Here is a 22893-nt window from a genome sequence, read left to right as displayed (position 1 = left end):
AAGAGGAATCAGGCCCTCAGGAACTTTGAAATGGCCAATAATAACTTGTCAAATGGCAAGTTATTATTTAAATAAATAATTATATAAAATTTTAATTAATTATATTAAATAATTATATTATAATAAATAATTATATGATTTTTTGTTCGGAAAAATGGATCCAAACCAACTCAACTCTTTCTTCAATTACTTACAAAACTTTTCTCAAATTCCAAATACCCAACAATCTCAAACCTCAAACTCTCAAGTTCCAAATCAAAACGTCACACTACCGAATACATTTCAAAATCTAAATCCACAAAATCTTTCTAATTTCAATTTTCAAGCTCCTTATAATAATCAATTTATTATATTCCAACCGCAAAATCAAAATTCACAAACACCACATTTTCATTTTCATCCATATTTAACCCCTCTATCGAAAATGTTACTCCAACTTCCTTGCCGTTTCTAACTCAGTTCAGTGCATCAAGACATAACTCATCTGGTGTTGGTGGCTCTTCTAACCCATCCTCTCAGACTCCTATACAATCTAGTCCAAATTCGCAATATTCAGATTTTGCCAACCCTCGTGGATTAGATGCTATCGACCTCAATGATGATGATATTGAAGATCGGAGACAAGATAGTATTCAACACTGGCATTAGAAAGAGGATGAGATGTTGATCAATGCATGGTTAAATGTTTCAACTGACCCTATAGTTGGTATCGATCAAAAGGGGAAAATATTTTGGAGTTGAATTCATAGTTACTGTGTAGAATTTTGCTCTGACATGACAAGGGGGTAGTTGCATGTAAGAAACGATGGTATAAGATCAACAAGGCTGTTGCACAATTTGCTGGTTGCTACGATCAAGCTAGTCGAAACATAAGGAGTGGTTCGAACGCTGATGATATAAAGGAGTTGGCCTATAAACTTTATTCCACAAATTATGGTCAAAAATTCACTTATTGAAACATGCTTAGGTTGGAGCAAAAATGGAGAATTCAACTACCTACACAGAGTGACGGCTCAAAGAGAACCAAGGTTAGTGCAACTGGAGCATACTCATCCTCATCAAACCCAGAAACACCATTGGCTGACGAACCCGGTGTGGATTCTCCCGTTTGCCCACAAGGATCAAATAAGAGCAAGCGAAAAGGTAAGAGAAAAGCACAAATATCTGAAGATTTTAGCGAAAAAAATCATCGGTTGTTAAAAAATTATCTCTCATCGAAGATATTAAGAATGTTAGAGAAAAGAAACTAATGGATAGGGAAAAAAAGAGAAGAGGAGAGGGAACATAGAGCAAAGATTATGGCAATCAAAGAGAAGGAGTTACAAATTCAAGCGGCAATGAAAGAAAAAGAATTACAAGCTCAAGCGGCAATGAAAGAACAAGAATTAAAAACTCAGAGGTATATTAAAGAAATGGAGATAAATGCAAAAGAAAGGGAAATGGAAAGGATGGCCAAGGAAAGGGAAAGGGAAATGGATATGCAAATACTTAATGCTGATACGTCTACAATGAGTGAAAAACTATGAGCTCTTCATAAAATTGCATGTGAGAAAATAATCGCCAAGTGGTTTACTTAATGGTTCCTTGTATTCGTAGAGTTATGTAGTATGTTCTTATTTTTATTGCGTATTACTGGTATGTGATGAAGTTTGTTTTATTTATTTCTGATGTAATTTTTTAAATTAGTCTATATTATTGTGCCATTATTGTTCATGAAAGTGACCGTTACAAAACTAGCCATTGCAAAACTAGCCGTTGCAAAACTAACCGTTAAGTAGCCGTTGTAAAACGAGCCCTTGCAAAACTAGCCGTTGCAAAACTAACCATTGCAAAACTAGCCGTTAAGTAGCCGTTGTAAAACTAGCCATTGAGGAGTAAGTACTTATTGCAGACACACTTACAAATATCAACTATCAATGACTCTGTAACTCCACTTCAACTCTTGTTTCTCACCTCGAAAGAGAACTAAAAATTATATTTCTAGATATGGCTAGAAATTTTGATGATATGTTTAATGAGGCTTTGTATGGCAAAAGAAGACGGCAAGATAACACACTCATGGATAATTGGATCGATGGGTGTTTACTCGAAGATTCAGAAGAAGAAGATATCGATAGAAGCTTTATCCCAACTCTTTGTAGATGGATCAACAGAGATCGAGAAGCAGGACATGATTGCCTTTTCCAATATTACTTTGCAGATAAACCGGTGTATAATGCTGACATTTTTCGACGGAGATTTTGAATGAGAAGACATGTGTTCCTTCGGATAGTAGACGCTCTCTTAAACGTCTATCCGTATTTTCAATAGAGGATTGATGCAGCTGGAAGAAGAGGCTTGTCACCACTCCAAAAATGTACCGCTGCGATATGGATGTTAGCATATGGCGTAGCAGCTGATGCTGTTGATGATTATGTGTGCATAGACGAGAGCACTACAATTAAATGCTTGGAAAAATTTGTTGAAGGTGTCATTTCGGTGTTCGAGGACGAATACTTGCGAAAACCAAATCCAAATGACGTACGACGCCTGCTATAAATGGCAGAGGGTCGTGGCTTTCTTGGCATGTTGGGTAGCATTGACTGCATGCATTGGCAATAGAAAAATTGTCCAAAGGCGTGGAAAGGTATGTACATGAGTGGTTATCGTGGGATTGTAACCATAGTACTTGAGGTTGTAGTATCTTCAGACCTTTGGATATGGCATGCGTTCTTTGGAGTTTCTGGTTCAAATAATGATATCAATGTGTTAGATCGTTCTCCAATGTTCGATGATATTCTAAATGACCGTGTTTCGGAGGTAAATTATACTATTAATGGTAATAATTATACTATGGGATACTATTTAGCAGATGGTATTTATCCTGAATGGGCCACATTTGTCAAATCAATCTCAAAGCCACAAGGAGAGAAACGCAAGTTATTTGCACAATACCAAGAAGGGCAAAGAAAAGATGTGGAGCGAGCATTCGGAGTGTTGCAAACATGCTTTGCAATTATACGTGGTCCAGCTCGCTTTTGGGAAAAGAAGAAGCTTGCCAACATAATGAGAGCTTGTATTATATTGCATAATATGATTGTTGAGGATGAAAGAGACACTTATGCAGGAAATTTTGCTCAAGGCTTAGAGTATGATGATGTCGAAAATGGCTTATCACAACCTCAGCTGGGAGAAGAAGATTTTCCACCATACCATCAATTTCTCCAAAAAAATGCCCAACTTCGAAATAGACAGCAGCATAGACAATTGAAAGAGGACTTGATTGAACACATATGGCAATCACAATGCTTGTCGTCAACTATAGAGCTTAATTATATTTTTTTCTGTATTAAGTAATTTTACAAATTAGTGTAATCCCAAATTATATATTGTGTATTATTGTTATATATGAATTTATTTAATATTAATATCTTTTAATAGTGAATTATCTTTAAATTTATAAATTTAAATTATATTATTGAAAAAAATTAATTACATTAACTTTAAGTATTTTAATTAATTAATTAAGTAGGACCACAATAGGGACTAAAGTTAGTTCATCCTAATGGAGAAGAAAAAGATGCTTTTAGTTTCTATTTATTGTTTATGACACAAAAATTGAGGTGAAATTACTTTTTATGACAAATAGATCATAAATAAAAACTGAGATGAGTTTTATACTGAAAACTGTCTAAGAGCCTTCCTCTTTTTGAAACATACATCCGAATGTGGCAGTACTCTGGATTGGGCCATTTCGGATCTTACTTTTGTTATCCCTTACATTGGTTTGTGACTTGTCATGATTCCTTCTGTTAGTCTCTTGCGGCTGCTTCGTAAACTCTACGCACGGCAAAAAAAATGTTGTTGCCCGAGTTATTCAACTAAAAGAAGTCGGCGAATCGGGTGTCCTTGTTTCACTTATTTCTAATGTTATTATCTTTAGTAGTTAGTACATAATCTGTTACCAAGCTTGCTTCTTGTCCTCCCGTTGCAGTTGCCTAGTGATCTGTTGGTTGGCTATAATTCGACTCAGGAAAAACTATAAATTAGAATCCCGTTAAAACTAAATACACACATACTATATGAAGAGTATATGGAGAGTACATGTTTTACTCTCCTAACGAATTTATCCTATAAAATCAAATAACTACGTGTCAATTCAGATAAACACAGGAATCTCTCCGCAAATCTCTCTAAAGAAGAGCACTAAAGAGCAGTTATCACCCACTAACAGCTCCACAATATTAGACTCACTAAGTAACCGTCTGTAGCACAACAATTCTATAAATATATCCACTCCTGACATGAAAGAGGTACGTTATTCATTCTGAATAACTCATATTTATCTTCTACTCTTACTAACTTGAGCGCCCAACGCCGCGTCCTTACAAGAAGACGAGGTTCCTTCCTTCCTCTCACTCCCAAAAAAAGTAAGTTCAAGCACTAGCACCCCGGAATTCACTTCCACACAGGAACACCTAATTTATTAGAAGAACCAGTATTTCTCATTATAGATCTTGGCGTCTCGAGAATTTTTGCCATCTTTATTTCTAGCTCTGGGTCGTGATTTATCAATGCTAAGCTAAGAGAAGGGCAAGAAAAGCAACGCAAGGAACCTTTCTTGTAAATCAAGTCAATTAGTGGACCTCCTTAATATAAACCAAGTCATTTCTCTTTCTGAGGGTTTAGTTTCATGACTTCATCTTCCTCTTCTCTATTTCACCATTTTCACCTTCCATATCAAAGACTCATTTCTCTTTCTCTTTTACTACATTTTCAATTTTCTTCGATATATTCGGATGATTTCTTTTGATTTCCTTGTTAACTAGATTGTCCAATAATGTAATTTCCATGCGATATAAAACTTGCTCCTGTCATTTATAATATTTTCAAACTTCAGGGGAAACACTGTGAAGGCCATCGTAAAGGGAATCAAAGTACATTTCCTCAATAGAATCAATATTATTTTGGTGCAAGCAGTTGTCGGAAACTCCAGACGTTGTGTTGGACTGTTGGTGAATATTAAGTGACCTCGAAATAACGAAAGGTTGTGTATCAATCCTTATAGATACGTTACATTATCCTACCTTCCGTGTCTACGAACGCTGTTTCACATGTACCAAATTCCTTTCAACAAAGTGATAAAAAAAAAATATGCAGCAATTTATTTTTAAGGACCACAGTGCAAGCTAGATGGCATGGTTTACAGAGGAAAGAAAATAAGGGGAAAAAAGAAACAAAGTTCACGGAGAAAACAAGGGCAAAAGCGAAACACGAATATTAATGTAAAATTTAAACAACTAAATTTTCAAATTAAAGGAGTGATTTACATATTAGTCATATGCAGTAAATTACTATTTTGCTTAGTGAAGTTATTTTGATTAAGAGTAAAATTTTAAATTAATCACCAACAATATCTGAATTGGACAATTTTGTTTCTCTAAGTTTGAAATCTCTAATCATGCACATTATGGAACAAAAACGTTTCTCAGAATTTGAAAATGATAAATTCATCCTCACCATTCTCTGACAGGTGACTGGACAAATTCATTCGACAGAAAACAAAGATTAGGTTTAGCCAGAGATCAGAAGAAAATCAAATCAGCACCTTAGACTAAAAAAAAAATAAAGTAAAAAAAAATCAACTGTTCCTTTGTGGTTCCCCTCAGTCTCGGACTAAAATATCTGCATCAGCAGAAGATCATGGCCTGCAAGCAAAATTAGATGTTACTGATGGCAAATTAGAGCAACTAGCTTTAATTATTAACTTTTACCCCTGATAATAATGTCCAAAGTCACTAAAGGAAGTTCTTAATCACTTAGGACTATAATTTCTATTTTTCCATTAGCTAACTTAAGATTAATATAGTAGAAATTTTTAAACATTTTTGCTTTAATAAATGCATAATAAATATATTAGAAACTTAAACTTTATATATTTTTATTTTTTTATAAAAACTTTTTTAATTGTAATTTTAACATATGCCCTACATGTTAAGAAAACCATTAACAATAAAAAGAAACCGTTAATTTCTCCTAACATGATGTGTGTAGAATAAAAATATTCACCTTGTGATATGTATTATACTTTGACAAATCTAGCTATATTGGCAAGAACTGTTCTTAAGCTTCGGATACCTGCTCCAGATTTTGAGCTTACCATCATCTGCAATAGACAAAAGACAGTGAAGAGATAACTTACCTCCAAGTTCCAACGATATTATATGAAAAAAAAAAGGGGGGGAGAGAAGTATGAAGAAATCTGCAGAAAGAAGTTTACCAGAGGCTGAACTACAGACTTGTTCTGCAGGAGGCTCTGTGGACAAGCCAAAAAGAAACTTTCAATCTCCAAAAAGGATAACATTGACTTTCAGACTGAATGATAGTTTTGAATATTACCTCTTCAATTTGTGTGGCCCGGCGTGCCACATCGATTGGGAAAACTGTGTCTGTCTTGGTTAATACTATCTGGTATTTAGTTTTTGATCTGGGTTGATATCACTCATCAAATAAATTTAAGCATATGGACATGTACCATTTGGTGTTATATGAACACATATTAAGCCATGCTTCTATGTGTGAGGCACGAATTGAACAAGTGTGTTGTACCTTTCCATTAATTCAATCAGTTCATAATCTCTTGCCTTCATACCCCATTTCGTGTCAATCAAAAGGCACACGCGTTTGAGTCCAACTCTTGTGGAAACATACTCCTTCACCTACAATTAACCAGTGCTTTTAATATAACAAGGAAAAGACAAACATGATTTCAATACCCTGCTTGGTGCACTTAACTGTAAAGCTGAAAGCAGCATATGAATGCAAGACATTTATAGTTTAGATTTAGAGCACACAAAATCAGTCGCATAAGTCTATTTTACTTATCCTACTAATATAACAGTTATGAACTGGTAGGCCACTGATAAGACCCCAATGGTAGGAAGGCCAATTAAGGGATTTAACAAAGTTTATTGGAGGAAAACAGACAGAAAAAAGAGAAAATAGGAGGTCACGACCGTAAATAACAAGAATTGAGTCTTAGTAGGACAGATTGCCCAGATAGAAGGGGGCAGATCTGACGTACCTAGTTACCTTTATGGTAGTACACTTTAATTTTAAGTTTTATGAAAGGATTGAGTTCTGGACTGCTTAGAGCTTCTTTATACTCTAGCTTGTTACCTAATTCCAGCTATATCTCTATTTGTCATTTCTTCTTTATTTCCCTGAATTGAGGAGCTTTTGATCATCTCTTCAGAGTATTAAAATAAGAAAATTACTCTAGTTCTATTCGTTGTTGAGTTGTTTCTGTTTTGCCTTAACAGTGTTCTATCAATTTCTCATGCTAGCTGCCATGACCTAAACAGACAAGCATGTGTGGTATGATTGCACTTGTGAGGATTTAAGACATGAACACTAAAAGATAAAATAAAATCTGTGAACTTACAAGCTCTTCCCAAGCTTCTTTGACTTCTTCTTTTGCATATGCAAATCCATATCCTGGCAAATCAACTAAACAAAGCTTCTTTCCCAATTGGAAGAAGTTAATTGTCTGCATAAAATTCATTATTAGATCAACAAAATATTCAAAATTTTGATACCTATCTTTTGAATTGCCATACATGACAACTTTTAAGAGCATAGTCACCTGGGTAAGGCCAGGCTTGTCTGACGTTCGTACAACCCCCCACTGTCTAGTGAGTGCATTAAGAAGTGATGACTTCCCAACATTTGACCTTCCTGGTAACAAGAACATAAATCAAAATAATATCATTGTACTTGTCTCTTGAGACATCTATGTTAAGAACTACCCTGAAATATTTGTTATTATTGCACCAACACTCAATAAGAATAACCAAATTACTTTTAGTTAAATTTTTGTTGTTATTATAATAATTAGTTAATTAGTTAATTACATAATAATAAGCACATCAAACAACTTTACAAAGTCGAAGGTTTTTTTATCAAAGATACAGCAAAGATAAAAACAGATAAGAAAAGGAACTAGAAACAAGATAAAAGTTACCTAGTAACCAATTGAATGCAACAGTGCAATAAAATAATAGAAGTGAACCAAGAAAAACAAAGAGACAAATAAATAGAGATGAATTGATGTTTGCTCAATCCTACCAGCAAATGCAATCTCTGGCAGATTAGGAGCCGGAAATGATGATGAGGCTTTTGCGGCAGCAAAAAATTCCAATTTATTCCTAAAAGCCTGTTGCAGGTAATCAGCATCGAATGTCAGCGTTGAACAAACTACTTATGAGTGTCTTTAATAATTCTACAAGTATATTATGTCAAATGCATTAAGCAGTCGCATACATTTTCTTCAATTCTCTCTCTTTCCGAACTGCTGGAGAAGGGAATATTGTCTAATGGCGCAGAAAGATCTATGTTATAGCCTGCCCTTTTTAAGTCAATCAAACGTCTCCTCCCCAAAAGCTGCAAATAATAACCATTGTTCAAGCAATCAAAATACATTCATAGCAACAATGAATGAACAACATAATCAACACAACCATATCCCTACTCATACAAATTACATTTTGTTCCACAAAAGAAAGTATTTCAGGGGTAGGCTGTATCGCACGGAATTGGGCATTCTTGGACATCTGATGTTCTTCCTCACATTCTTTTTTCTTCACTTCTTTACTTCCTGAAATTACTTTGGGTATCAAAAGGGAAGTCCTCAAAGCACTCATGTAAATCATAGAAACACATTCGAGAAAAACAATAAGTAATTATGGGTGTTCCACAGACAAATATTACAGGAAGTTGGTCTGAGCCCCAAACAGAAACATAGAACTCCACCTTCTTGATCATTCCTTTGTAGCTTCTAGATTGAAACACAAAAACAAAGACAGTCTACACAAAGCAGATGTTAAGCATGGAGTCTCAACCTTCAACCTCATTCAGGACAAACATATAATTGATTCATTGGCACCGCTGAATTCCTAGCATGTTGTTCTTAGTTCATGTGTAAGTCCTCGGATATACTTAGTTTAAATGTAATAAACCTAATATTTTCCTCAATGGAGAAGGCATAGATGTCCACGTTCTTCAAAAAAACTAAGACTGTACAAACTATAAAAAAAAACAAAGTGGGTGTAGTGGAAATCTGGGTTTGACATTTATGCTCATGGAAAAGGAGAGGTTGCATAAAATCATTAGGGAAACATAAAATCATTATCAAACCTTTATTAATCACCAGTATATTACTGGAAATTTTAGAGATCCTAATGCAAATATGCAATCTAAATAAAACAAAGAACAACAGGCAAACAGCATATATTATACAAAGAGAGGAATATAAGTTACCTACCATCAATACCAATGCCATCATCTAGTCTCTTGTTTGAGATATCATTCGGGTCAATCTTGATTATCCTTTTCTTCTTCTTTGGCTTAATGTCTTGTGTCTCGGCATCATCATCACCCTCCAACCCTGCTTTATCTTGGGCTTTCTTCTTGCCAGAACTCAGAGGAGATGCAACCTTTAGGCTTTTCTCCTTGCTCACTTCAGATTTCTTTTCTCTATTTTTCTTCAATAAACCACTACCATAATCATCCTCCTTCACATTCCCTTTCAGTTTCGTAGCCAATACAACACTCTCCTTGCCCATAGCCTTTCGACTCAAATTCTTTGCTTCAGACCCGGCACTGTCCCTTTGTTTACCTTGAACCCACATCCTCCCCCCATTGGTCGAACTCCTCAGTCCAACAACTTCATCTTTCAACTTCCGATCACTCCCTCTCTTCAACGAGCCTTTCTTCTTCGATGCTGCTACGCCATTCAAAACCTTCCCATTCTCAACCACTACCTCACTATCCTTAGTTTTAAATTTCTCTTCTTCCTTACCATAAATTCTCTTCTTCCTTCCACTGTCCTTAGTTTTTAATTTCTCTTCTTCCTTACCATAAATTCTCTTCTTCCTTCCACCGTCCTTCCCACTATAATCCAAAGTTCTCACATTTCTTCTCACACCAAATCCTTCTTCACCTCCTTTGAACTTCACCCTTTCCTTCAATTTCCCAGTAAATCCACCATTTCCATTTTTAGCTTCAAAAGAACCCTCATTTCTTTTAGTTCTCCCAGAATTTCTTGAAGTTTTTCCAACTAGCTTAGCCTTTTTCTTGAGCTTAAGCCTTAAGCTTGCCTCACTAGACATTCTACCCAAGGATGTCAAACTTGCAACTCTAAGTAAATTAGCGGAGATCACCTTGAGTCAACTTGTAGAACATAAGAGTTTACCTCCTGTTTTAAATATTTATAAAATACAAAAAAGTAAATAAATATATATATTAGTACTACGAAAGAAACATTTCATATAGAAATTTTACACAAATATAAGCCGTCTAAGTTAACAATGTTACCACAAAGCACATAGTCAAAACAGAAGTTCTCTTGTGCTGCAGTGCATTCAAATCCTTCACAATTAGATTACAACAATTCATGATTAAGCAATCTAAGTTCAGATTCTGATATAACAATTAAAAGTTCTATTTCCTGGTGCATTCTCAGACATCCTGAAAAATGTCCAACACTCAAACCAACTCAGAATCATTCGGTAGCCACAACCTACAATCATCAACAGAGTAACAGCCATAGCAGAGAATCAATTATCAAATTACTAACACTAACAGAGTAACAGACTAAGCGACAAACATGTAACAAACTAACAGCCACAACTAAATGCTATTTCTAATTCTGAAAGAGATATAATGGAGCTGGAGAGTGAAAATGTACCCGAAGGAAAGAGAGAGGAAGCGGCAGAAACGGCGGAGCAGAAGCAGAGGCGAATGGCGGAGAAGAACAGGCGAAGACTGATCGCCACCGACCAGTAACTTAGCAAACACGACGTCGAACGTGAGGGGAAGGAGCAGAAGCAGCAGCGGCGGCGCCGAGCACAGAAAGAGCGGAGGCCGGAGAGTTTTTCTGAGAGTTTAGGAATAGAGTGTGACTGTGTGAGAGAGGGGATTAGGAGAAAAAAGGGGCTTTTGGTAAAAATCAAAAAGAAAATATTACTGTCACTAAAACAACGTCGTTTTAAGTTTTATTTATTTAAAAGGTAAAGTATTAATTTTGACCATGAAGTTTGCTAAAAAAATTTAAAAATATTTGTGAGTTTTATATTTTATTTAAATTTTATTCTAAATTTTTTTATTTGTATTAAATATATTTTTAATAATTAATTTTTTAAAAATTAATGACTAATTTAACAATATACAAACCTTTTTTTAATATCACCAAAAAAAAGGATATTCTTCGATATAAATAAGTAGAACAAATACAAAATTTTGACTCTAATTATTAAACAATATTATTGAATTAATTCTAAATTTTTTAAAAATTTAACCACCAAGTTGTATGATTTATATATATTATATTAAAAGATATTATGTAAGAAGCCTTGTATATGAATCTATGCCTGCTTGTTTTTTTTTTTAGGATAAAGTATTTCTTTTCTGGTTTTCAAAGAAATCAGCGATACGGTGTTAAGTCACAGGCTCCTATTTTAATATTTAGTACGTAAAGTAGTCATAATACTTCTTGCTATCAGAGTGGCGCAGCCGGAAGCGTGACATTCTGGTAGTGAGAGTGTTACAATATTTTTTAATGATATAAAATATAAAAATATAATCTACCGTCACATAAATATTTAATGAAGTAAATTAATTAACAAAATATTTAAAAATAAATAATTTTATATTTTATTATATGTAAAATCATAAAAAATTTTAAAGACTGAAATAATTTTTTTATTTGACAAGTATTTATTAATTTTTTAATTAAAAAAATAATTATAATTATATCTATTATCAAATATATGACATTATATATGATTATATAAAATTTTAATTTTCGACCTCTCCACTCTTAGATTTCTGGATTCGTCTTTGTCCGTCGCCACCACCACTATCGTCGTCGTTGCTGCTGCCGCTGCCACCATCTTCTTCTTCTTCTTCTTTTTCCTCCTCCTCCTTCTCCTCCTCCATATGTTCCTTCTTTCTTCTTTCTTTTTCAACGTCTTCTTGTTGTTGTTATTTAATTTCTTTTTCTTTGTGCATTGAATGTATCTTTTTTATTGAGTGAAATTGAAAAAGTACAAATGCTCTTTTATATTATTTTTCTATACTCAATATTTGTGTGCTATCTGTATGAATTTGCATGTTATGTTGAACAAAAATATGTGCTATGTTTAAATATTTGTGTTGTAATGAACTAGAATTTGTTTAATGATTTCTGACAAAATAGTGTGAGTTACCAGGCTATTAGCTTCGAATTTCGATTATCTTGTGTTGTTTTTTTATACTCAGATATTTGTGTGCTATTGTATATTTTTTTTTGTTTTTTTCTTAATTATGGTTATTTATAATGTTCTTAGTTTTCTTAATTGAGTTGTTTGAAAAATTAGTGTTATTCTATGATTCTGATTTTTGTGCTATATATGTGAATTTGTGTGCTATGCTAAACAAAAATATATGATACGCTTAAATATTTATGTGCTATAATAAACAAGAATTTGTTTAATGATATCTGTCAATTAGTGTAAGCTACCAAGCTATTAGCTTTGATTACTTGTGTGCTTAATGAAGGGGTCTGTGTTGTTTCACTTTGATTTACACATGTGATGAGATATGGTGTAATAGAACTCAATAAAAGAATATACACATAAATTTTGTTGTCGCAAAATTTGTAGCAAAATTTGTGTGCTGTGCTTCAAAAATTTGTGTGTTATGATTCGAAAATTTGTGTCTTATGTGCAAAAATTTGTGTGTTATATTGTTAAGTTTATATTACTTTTCTAATTTGTGTGTGTTATACTTCAAAAATTTGTGTGCTGCAGAAAGTGTAGAAATACTCGTATATGTAGTGCAAGCTCTTTGAATTGTGCGCTTATAGAGCATTGGAGCACGTGTCACACGTTTCATTTTTAGAGTGATTTTTATTGTAGTTGGGTTAACTTGGTTGGACTTAGTTACCAAAATCAAGTGTACATGTAGCATCACTCTACTTGTACCACTCTATCACTCTAATCTTTATCTCTAGCCGTAAAGCAAAAGATAAGAAAGTACTACGACAGTTCTAAAGCTTATATATTAATATGTATAGAAGAAAATAATAATACTAGAATCCCGATGAAAAAATAAAGCTCAAAAATAGAGATACAAAGCACGTAATGTTCATACGAACTAACTATAGGCGTAAAGGTGCAAGAGATAACATAATACATATAGAAATCAAGATAAGTATATATATGATATACAAAAGAAAACTAGTCACAGTCTACAGAATTTAGGCCAGCTAGCTCAAATAGAAATATAATAGAATTTTTGAAATAAAATAGCAACATCCTAACTCTCAAAGTAAGCCTCTAACGCAATTAATGCAATAGAGACTGTAACTACATCAAAATAACCAAAAGACCAACAGATAAAAGAGATCATCTGCCCCGTCACCGTTCCGCAAACTCACCGAGATGGGTTGCGACCTGCATTTGAAAAACAACAACAACATATGGTATGAAAACTAGGGGTTCTCAGTATGGTAACAGTACCCAACAGAAAAGATATAAGGTTTCGGGACGCCAAAGACAATCCTAGAACTTCACACCGATACAAGATTCAAACTTAAAGAAATATATAACTTAAACCAATAATAGGGCAAACTAACTTAAGGAATTTGTAACTAACATAAACACCGCTGTCCCACAACCTTCACCAACCTATCATCCATGAGATCCTATCGCCACCGCCTACCAAGTCTCCTCAATCTCAGCAGAAAAAATACAAATAATGCACGCAAGTAAAACACAAGTAGTATACATTTATAGCAAGTATTCAAGAAGCAAGTAAGTATATTATACATTTAGGCACAGGATGCAAGTAAGCATTAAGCAAAACAAACAAACATATAGAAGATGCACATGATAAATGCTTGTCCTATTGGTCGTGATATCACTTGTCGATTTTCAACTGCTAACCCGACACATCCCCTCGAGATGTAGCCTTACAGTCACGAATAATTGGTACCCCAGGGATATAGTACCCGGCACACTATCCAGGGATATAATGCTCGACACACTCTTGAAACCCGAAAGGATACGAGCGGAATACTCAGCCTAAAACCTCACATCTCAACGTAAGCAAGATTAACCATCGTCCTTACTCCTTACAGCAGTGCCGCGACCTCGACAACCAGGATTAACCACTGTCGTTGCCAAGCGCATAACGACTCATCAATTTCAATATATCAATAGTACAGAATAAATCTCAGTGATCACTGCTCATAGCACAAGTTCATTATTACTCATCTCATCACAATCATTCATGTCCAAGTCTCAAACTCATCATCAGTTCTCAATATATTATCATCTCAACTCTCTGCCAATCCACTCAAGTCATTCCATCCACAGAACTTTGCAACCCTAAGTCTTCATCTTCTAAATTCAAATAGAAATTATCTAGTCTAAGTTACCAATCCATCCTCACTAGCCTCAAAGTCTAATTACTAGTTAGGAGTCTTAAAACAATATTTAAAGAAGTTTAGAAAGTTAGAGAACCAGTTGAAATTGCAAGAAGATAAATTTTTAGTAAAACAGGGGTCATGCGTACGCACGCTTCATTTGCGTACGCGAGTCCTCAAAACAGCAAGGGAGACTCAGGCCGAGTGCAACATGCTGCGTACGCATACTTGTAAGAGTGTCATTTTCGCATACGCATGCCTGTGCCGCATACACAAGGGTGCTTGGCAGCAGCCAGTCCCCGCATCGCGTGCAACAGTTCGCATACATATGCCATAAAATCTTGAAAAATTTTAAACGCTACGGAATTCAAATTTCTGTACCGAACTTTGAACGCGCATAACTTTTTCGTTTAAAATAGTTTTCATCTGTTCTTCGAAACTTTCGGACCCAACTTTCGTTTAAATCAAATTTCATCAATATTGAGGATCTGGGACCAAATTATAGCTGATCAAAATTAGTTAAAAAAATTAGTTTATACAAAAATTTGCAAAACCTCTAACTTTTAAAACTCTCAATGCCAAATCAAGTTTTCCACAGCCCAAACAACCTCAATTCAACCCAAAAGCCATAATAAACCTTCTTCAACCATTCCTTAATTATATGACTATCTAAACCATAAATATACTCTCAATTCTTTCAACAATTCTTCTTTAAAACCATCAACCTCAACAATTCCAATCCAAACCTCAATCATACCTCAGTCATACCATTCTAATCCATTACAATAATTATTTATCAATATACCATCATAAGCAAGCTCCAAAACATACAATCCGTTCAATCTTCGTCAAAATACATATACCACAAACACAATTCATTCAACCATTCATTCAATTCAATCCTATCCTAGGATCCACTAGCCTAAGTTTCATAAAATATTACATATTAAATAAAGAAAATCGAAACCATACTTTGGTCGATTCTCACGCAACTCAAAACACTGAAAAACGATCTCCAAATAAGTTTGACAAGCTCCACCACCAAAAGTCCAACTCCAATTCCACCAACTTCACCCCAAACACAATAATTCAAGCTACATATATACAATTTACCATACATTAATCATAGGGCTCAAAATACACCAAACCACAAGAATTTCGAAGTAATTTACCTTATCTGACAGTATTGGGACAAAATCCAATAATAATCCAATGCTAGATCACCCATAAACAACCAAAATTACAAAATCTATTCAACAAGTAAAGCCAAATTTTTGAAACTTTTAGGGCTGAAGAAAGAAGTGTGAAATTCGAGTTCTTACCAGCAATTGTTAGATAAAAATGACAGGCTCAGCGAGAGCTATGCGTGGCTGCAAATGACATGCAAATCGAAGCACCGTAACTCAAGTTATGAGCAATTAAAGATAAGAGTGAATAGTATTTTTCTTCTTCTTCTCCTCTCAACTCACTCACCTGCAACCCTCACTCTGTAAGTGTTAATGTGGCTGAAATGGGTTCATTTAGTGTGTTATATACGTTGGACTTGGGCCCGGTCCAACCGCGTAGTGTTTTAGATTCGTTTTGTTCAATTTTGGGCTAAAACTTTTAAGATTAGTGTCCGATTTTTTATTTTAAATACTTTCTTAAGTTTTTCTACAGTTTTATCACTCTCATGTAGTACCGAACAGACTTAAGCCGGTACTGCCGGCTAATTTACCGGTACGCATTTTTACGCAATTTTTTTCACTCAAAAAAATTCACTGAATTCAAATCTCACCTTTAAAATTTTAAATTTGTTCCGAGCAAATAAATTGTTATTTCATTTTATTTTTAAACGGTTGTTAATCTCGGATTCTTACACTACCCACTATATTTATCCTGTTTAACCTAGACCTACCTTTATTTTGTAAGGTGGGGTAAAATTTTTCAACCACATGTTTGGTAGAGCAAGCAAATTCACCTTATTTATTGGCATATTTTAACGATGCAGACCGTTTACCACCTTAGATTTGGACAGAAAAATAAGAGTTAATTATCAATTCAGTATCTAAAAGGTTTAGTTGCAAAAAAAAAAATCTGTCAGAATGCGTTTGTTTTGAGGTATTGGAACGGAAATTGGGGGATTGAGACTTAATATTATGGTTGTTGGTCCAGAGACTGGTACTAAAATTTCAGTCTCCGTTTCCGAAATTCCAGTATTTCAGTACTTTCAAAAAGTGGAGACATAGGAGGCTGAAATTTTTGGAGATGGAGAATGAAATTCTAACTTTACCCTTTGTATAAATCAAATTAGGACTTCATTCTTACTAGCCCATCATTCTTTCATCTTCTCATTCTTTCTTCAAAGACCTCCAGTTGCAGCCTATGCATCGCTAATGCTAGGATAGCCACTTCGTTGCCGCCGTCGTAGCCGCTGTCGTAGCCACCGCTAGGTAGGTGAGTCGCCATCGAAGTTCATTTCTTATTCCCTGTGTTCTCATCTTCTCAAATAAGGTAAAATGACAACGTTTTATACCTACCAGACTTGCACAGCATCCGTAAATAGAGGAGACCAGAGAAAAACAGAAGAGACCAAAGAGACAGCTCCGAGACGGTAGTGATGGTGGCTACGTAGACCTAGAGGCGCGCAAATGGCGGCAACAACACGAACCTCGAGAAGTACTTGGTAGCGCGATTGTGAACCGTTGGAGACTTGCAGATGCACCTTGTTCGTTCGGAATCCTTGGCGGTGCTATTGACAGCAGGAAAGACTGGAGGATTCCTTCCCTTTTCGGTTAAAATTTTAGAAGAGAGGAAAAAAGGGACTGGATTGGGTTACAATTGCATTTGATTAATGACAAAAATAAAATTAGATTTGGATTAGAGTTGTATTTTAAATTTAAAGATATTTATGTAATTTTAAATATTTTTATCTCTACTTTTATTTTAAATTAAACACAATACTAAGACTTTTTAATTTTTGTCTCTCAATTTTAATCTCTTTTTTAAACATAAACTAAAAAATATTATCAACAAAATAATTTTTGAATAATTTAAAAATACAACAAATATTTATTTCCTTCTTTAGTTTCCACTTTCCACATCCAGCATGGCGTTGGTTGTTACGTGGATGATGCAATGGATCATTTAAGAACACAAATATTACGATATCAAATACATTTCTTGTGTTGGCAAAAGACTTGGATCAGCATCTGCTAGAGAGATCGAGCTTATTATACAAGCAACTAATTAAGGGACGAAGTTCCTATTGTAGTCGCATACCGAAGATATTCAACGATTTCCTCAATATTAATACAGATACTGATCCATCTTGTAGCGGATATAGTATTATATATCTGTCTTTGCATGCCCAGCTTAAAGATAAATACACAAATGATAAGTGAACAACTGAACATAACATCATAACATTAACATGCATATTATCACGGACAGAGCTTAGTTAAGATAAGGGATTATGGCTTTCTAAATTTTTATTAAAAAATTAGTAGTATTTTTTAGAAAATAAAAAATAATTTAATTAGTTCAAATATTTTACTATAATTTAAAATATCAAAGTTTAATTTTCATTTTTTATTTTTATTGCACAATAAATTTTAGTTCTAAATATTTAAATCTTGTTGGATTTGGACTGAACTAAGTGTATTTATATTTCGTAATTTTTTACTCAATAAGTAACATTTTCTCTACCTTTGAGTTTAAATACAAAAAATTAGGTATTTTTTATTTATGTAATTTAATATTATTTTATATTTTACTATTTATTTAATTTAATTTTTTATACGATAAAAATTATTAGAATATTCAATAAGTATTGATATTATTGTATTTGTATAAATTGATAAAAAATATATAACTTTTACAATATCAACACATATAGATAGTTTTTCTACTTTAATGAATTACAAAAAAGTGAAATACAACTTTTAAAAGTTCAAAGAGTTGCATCTGATGAGTTTGACCTTAATTCTTTGGAATGAGACCCTAGAAAACGGCTTTAAATTAGGCAATATCACTCAAATTAGAGAGATGAGGTTAGACGAACTTATCTTAAATGAGTCCATATAAAAGATATCTTAACAATTATCTTCTATCTGGTCCCAAAATTTTGTTTCAAGCTCCGCAACTGTATATTATGTAATTCTTTTAAGTAAACATGTAATATTTTTTAAAAGTTTTAACCATGCATTAACTATGCATACATGATATTTGTATATCATGATTGCTAATTTTCGTTGACTTATAGACACTTTGATGAAGAAAATATTTATAACTAAACTTGATTTATTTACATTTATAATATATATAAATAGAAAAATAGAATAATGATTATTTGTGACTATTTTCAATGTTCCAGAAAAAAAATTGATTTTTTTAATATTTTGTGGCAAAATATTTGATCATTCTATTATAGAAAAAGTTTGATTATTGGTAGTTGATTATGTTATTAGAAAATATATGAAATATGTATAATATATACATAAACATATAATAATTATTTTTTTATTTTTATAAATTATTTTTTAATAAAAATAACTAATTTCAAATTTACGTTATTTCCCAAAGAAGTCTATAATAGTTCTCAATTTTCTTAAAATAAAAATTATATAATCGTTTCAAGATTGGGGCCTTCTTTGACTTTGGGATGCAATGCATGTGTGAAAGATGAAATAACAGATAGCCACATAGAACTTTCATTAAAAGCAAAAAGGAGAGAACAAAAATAATATATATATCAATGCTCTAAGATCAAACCAGTATAATTTTTTTAATTAATAATTAATTATTAATATTTAAAAACATTAGCTAAAAATATAATACTGGACTATTTAGTTAAAGGTATTGAAATGTTAACCACAAAAATAGTAATAACCAATATAAACTAAAATTGTTAATTTTTTTCATATATATTTAAACATATACATAAAAAATTATTTATATATTAAAATTAGTTACTAAAATCAGTTACTAATATATTTATATATAATTTAATTTATTTTTAATGTATATTTATATTCTAATTTTTAATGTATATTTTATACTGATAACCGATTTTAATATATATACAAAGATAACCCTAATGATGAAGAAACTTCCAAGAGAGGCGAGGATGCCCGGGATATGATGCTTCAAAACACACGAAAGAATATATTATTTATGGACGAGTTCAAGCATTAGCCTATGTTATCCAAAGAAACGAATAACAACAACAAAAATTCCATTCATCACAATTTCAACATGAGTGGGTCCATTAATGTAAATGTGAGTCACCTTATAATTCAATAATTCATATATAAATAAATAAATCCCTTCTCCTTCTATGCCATATCCCAATAACACGGCTACAAGTAACTAAAACCCATCCTCAAAGCAAAGCAACGGAGCACTAAAATTATATGCTCTTTAATAAAATAAATTCATATAATTGAGGTCTTTAATTGCAATTTGCAAGAAATTAAAGTACTCCATAATGGATGCGGCAGGAGGAGGCGCAACAAGTTTGAGAAACGTTTCATCTCCAACTCCGTACCTGTTTGGTGGCTTAGCATTCATGTTTGGACTCATTGCAATGGCATTGATGCTTCTAGCTTGTTCTTATCACAATCAACAACATTCTTCATCATCTACCGATAATACCTCGCCGGCAAAGACAACGGGAATGGAAGTGGAAGATTCGGAGCCTAAGATTGTTGTTATAATGGCTGGAGATAGCAACCCTACATACTTGGCCAAGCCTATGTCATCGTCCACATGCCACACTCAAGAATCCGTTTAGAGCAACAGGTTTTCATCGATTGCAATTTAGATTGTCCCTGTGTGGGATAATCCGATGCGAAAATTGCACAAATCACAGTATCTTGGTTCGTGGCTACATGAAGATGTCTTTATACATCATTGCTGTAGTACAATGATTCTCTTTGGAAATTAACTAGGTGTAGCTAACTTAGAGTCAATTAATTGAAAAATAAGTTTATTATAAAAAAATTTATTTTGATTTTTTGAATTTTAAAATTAAAAATAAAAATTATTTTTAAATTAGTTAGTTCTAAATTGGCTACACTCTAGTTAGTTTTTTAAATTTTAGTATAAATAATGAATTATAATATGTACAAAAATTAATTCAAATTTTCGTATTTATTTAGGTGAACGAATAAATTGATCACATTTTATTTTAAAATATACTGATGACAAAAATTATCTAACACACGGCCAAAGAAGTAGAACACAAAAGGTGGAAAAATTGTATTGGACATATATTATTTTTTTATGTAAATTTCTTTTTTTTTAATTTAAATTGTGATTTTGTAATTTGTATTATAAAGTCAATGTGATTTTCGTACACACATATAAATTAAAGAATTGAAATATTAAGGATGACAAAAGAAATTCACATTCGTCAATATCTGCAAAGATTATCTATAACAAAAATATTAACAGGATCGTAAAATTTTCACAAAGACGGAAATTTAACCCACAAATAAATGGGAACGAAATAGATATTGAAGTATCCGTTCCACAGAGACCAACAAAATTCTCGTAAAAAAATTTATTGAAATACTCTTATATATAAATTATGTTAATAATTCTAATTTATTTCATTTTAATTTATATATTGAAAATTTTATGTGTGGTTATTATGTTGATTTATGTTTGATTTGATATATTTATTTGAATTGTATTAGATTTTATTATAATTGTGTTCATTTTATTTTAAAAAACTTAAAATTTAATACCCATGAATATCTGTATGTATCCGACTCTCTCGCAGAGATAAATAAAAGACATTTTACTAAACAAAAACAGAAACGAAAAAAAATCCCACTTCTATAAAAATCCATTGTCATTCCTAAAAATAATAGCCTTTAGATGTTTTGGTTATACTGATATGGTGTAAAACATAATTGGTAAATTACAAAATAAAACAGTAGCAATTTGATTTACTACTTAAAAAAGAAAACATCGGAGATGTTGTCGTTTGTGGAAGTGTCAATGATGGTGATGTGTGCTATTGTGGTGATAGTGATATTGATAAAGATGAAGGGTTAATTAAGTATAATTTTGATCTCTAAGGTAGATGTTAAAAAAAAATTTTTCTTACAAAATCGTCTCTAAGATTTAACTTAATTTTAAAATCGTTCTTTTTACCAATTTTTTAATTTTTATTCCCGAAAATACCTCTAACTAAAAAAAGGATGTCGCGCGCCACTTGCCGTTTCTACTCCTCCTCCTCGCTCAGTCGCCGATCACTCGTCGTTGTGCTTTTTATGGTTCCAATTCTTTTATTTTTTCTGTTAATTATATGGTTGAATTTTTTTTATTTGTGGATTTGTTGATGTTTTTGGTTGCTTCTGTTTCTGGATCTTTTGTTGTTGTTATTCTTTTGATTTCATTATCCATTGTTGTTGTTCTTTTTTTTCTATTTCTGGTTGTTTTTGTTGTTGTTCTTTTTTCTAATTCCATTATTCATTGTTCTTGTTCTTCTGCTTCTGGTTGTTCTTGTTTTGTTTTTGCTTCAGCTTTAGCTTGTGTTTTTGTTTTTGTTTTTGATTTATTTTAAGAGAGAATGAGGAAGGGTATTTTTGTCTGAATGACATTTTTAAAACTAAATTAAACCTTAGAAATAATTTTATAAGCAAAAAAAGGTTAATGACAAAAAATTTTTTTAACCCTTACTCTAAAGACTAAATACATACTTAACCCAAAAAATGAACTAAAGTGAGTGAAAAAGAGATTTTTTCCTTCAAAATAAATAGTTAACTTAATTTTTTATATGTTAAGTTAATTCTATTCAACCTTTTTTATTTTAAAGAGTAAATTATTCTTGTAACGTGTCACATTATTATTGAAAGAAATAAATTGACTTATAATGATTAACTTAAATTACTCAAACTCAATCCAACCGGAACATCAAAATCTCACTCATTATGCTTGAAGAGAATGAACCGTAACGCAGATGCACAGCGTGCTGGACAAACAATCAGAACACCCTGAATCGCGGGGTGACTTCACCATCTTACTCAATCACATTGTTTTTGGTTGCAAGTTCCTCTGCTCTTTTGTTAACAAGGAAATTTAATTTATTTTCTAATTCGCTCTCATTTCATTTCATGTAATTCCGTTTCATTTAATTCTATTATATATGATACTTTACACTTTGCACGCTGATCTGATTGGACTTGCTAGAGAGACTAATGTTTAGGCAATTATATATAAATTTTGTTGGATTTGCATTTTATTTTCATTTCAATTTCAATTTCAATTTCATTTTATTTATGTTCTTTTGATGCTTTGAACACGAAAAAGTGAAGAGTATAAAAAAACTTGATGTAATTTTCAACGAAGTCTTTATCAAGACATGATAAGCAAACTAACTTTTTTTAATGATCCTAAACATTTCATAAAAAGATAATTTATTCATTATTTTTAAAAAAAGTTAAATAGATATTATG

General features: G+C 32.6%; 4 protein-coding genes across 4 annotated transcripts; 3 read left to right on the top strand and 1 right to left on the bottom strand.

Annotated features, from left to right (window-relative positions):
- The first annotated feature begins 959 nt into the window (after positions 1 to 959).
- LOC127743076 (uncharacterized) lies at positions 960 to 1526 on the top strand. Its single transcript, XM_052255730.1, has 2 exons — positions 960 to 1143; positions 1258 to 1526. Exons 1-2 carry the CDS (start codon positions 960 to 962, stop codon positions 1524 to 1526), a joined length of 453 nt encoding a protein of 150 aa, XP_052111690.1.
- Positions 1527 to 2634: 1108 nt separating this feature from the next.
- Positions 2635 to 3772, top strand: LOC107471408 (uncharacterized). Its single transcript, XM_016090868.1, has 2 exons — positions 2635 to 3275; positions 3715 to 3772. Exons 1-2 carry the CDS (start codon positions 2635 to 2637, stop codon positions 3770 to 3772), a joined length of 699 nt encoding a protein of 232 aa, XP_015946354.1.
- Positions 3773 to 5401: 1629 nt separating this feature from the next.
- On the bottom strand, positions 5402 to 10933 carry LOC107471512 (uncharacterized). The gene is made up of 12 exons (XM_016090999.3): positions 10727 to 10933; positions 9302 to 10234; positions 8523 to 8635; positions 8302 to 8421; positions 8107 to 8194; positions 7625 to 7716; positions 7424 to 7528; positions 6589 to 6698; positions 6379 to 6466; positions 6260 to 6295; positions 6049 to 6145; positions 5402 to 5687 (listed from the first exon to the last, which is right to left on the bottom strand). The coding sequence occupies exons 2-11, from the start codon at positions 10146 to 10148 to the stop codon at positions 6062 to 6064; spliced, it is 1683 nt and encodes a 560-aa protein (XP_015946485.1). The 5' UTR covers positions 10149 to 10234; positions 10727 to 10933; the 3' UTR covers positions 5402 to 5687; positions 6049 to 6061.
- Positions 10934 to 19913: 8980 nt separating this feature from the next.
- Positions 19914 to 20219, top strand: LOC107471409 (protein GLUTAMINE DUMPER 5-like). The gene has a single exon (XM_016090870.1). The coding sequence runs from the start codon at positions 19914 to 19916 to the stop codon at positions 20217 to 20219; it is 306 nt and encodes a 101-aa protein (XP_015946356.1).
- The last annotated feature ends 2674 nt before the right edge of the window (positions 20220 to 22893 follow it).

Source organism: Arachis duranensis, chromosome 10, assembly GCF_000817695.3.
Source record: "Arachis duranensis cultivar V14167 chromosome 10, aradu.V14167.gnm2.J7QH, whole genome shotgun sequence".
Classification (NCBI taxonomy): Eukaryota; Viridiplantae; Streptophyta; class Magnoliopsida; order Fabales; family Fabaceae; genus Arachis; species Arachis duranensis.
This window is presented reverse-complemented; position numbering and strand designations above follow the sequence as displayed.

What these genes read in the sequence shown, in the direction of transcription:
- LOC127743076 (XM_052255730.1), top strand. Translation starts at nt 960, where the DNA reads ATGCTTAGGTTGGAGCAAAAATGGAGAATTCAACTACCTACACAGAGT. An exon ending in AAATAAGAGCAAGCGAAAAG is followed by an intron (nt 1,144 to 1,257) that starts GTAAGAGAAAAG and finishes ACTAATGGATAG; the next exon opens with GGAAAAAAAGAGAAGAGGAG.
- LOC107471408 (XM_016090868.1), top strand. Translation starts at nt 2,635, where the DNA reads ATGAGTGGTTATCGTGGGATTGTAACCATAGTACTTGAGGTTGTAGTA. An exon ending in GACTTGATTGAACACATATG is followed by an intron (nt 3,276 to 3,714) that starts GCAATCACAATG and finishes CGAATGTGGCAG; the next exon opens with TACTCTGGATTGGGCCATTT.
- LOC107471512 (XM_016090999.3), bottom strand. Translation starts at nt 10,148, where the DNA reads ATGTCTAGTGAGGCAAGCTTAAGGCTTAAGCTCAAGAAAAAGGCTAAG. An exon ending in TTTCTTTTGTGGAACAAAAT is followed by an intron (nt 8,422 to 8,522) that starts GTAATTTGTATG and finishes TATTATTTGCAG; the next exon opens with CTTTTGGGGAGGAGACGTTT. An exon ending in AGTCTGTAGTTCAGCCTCTG is followed by an intron (nt 6,146 to 6,259) that starts GTAAACTTCTTT and finishes TGTCTATTGCAG; the next exon opens with ATGATGGTAAGCTCAAAATC.
- LOC107471409 (XM_016090870.1), top strand. Translation starts at nt 19,914, where the DNA reads ATGGATGCGGCAGGAGGAGGCGCAACAAGTTTGAGAAACGTTTCATCT.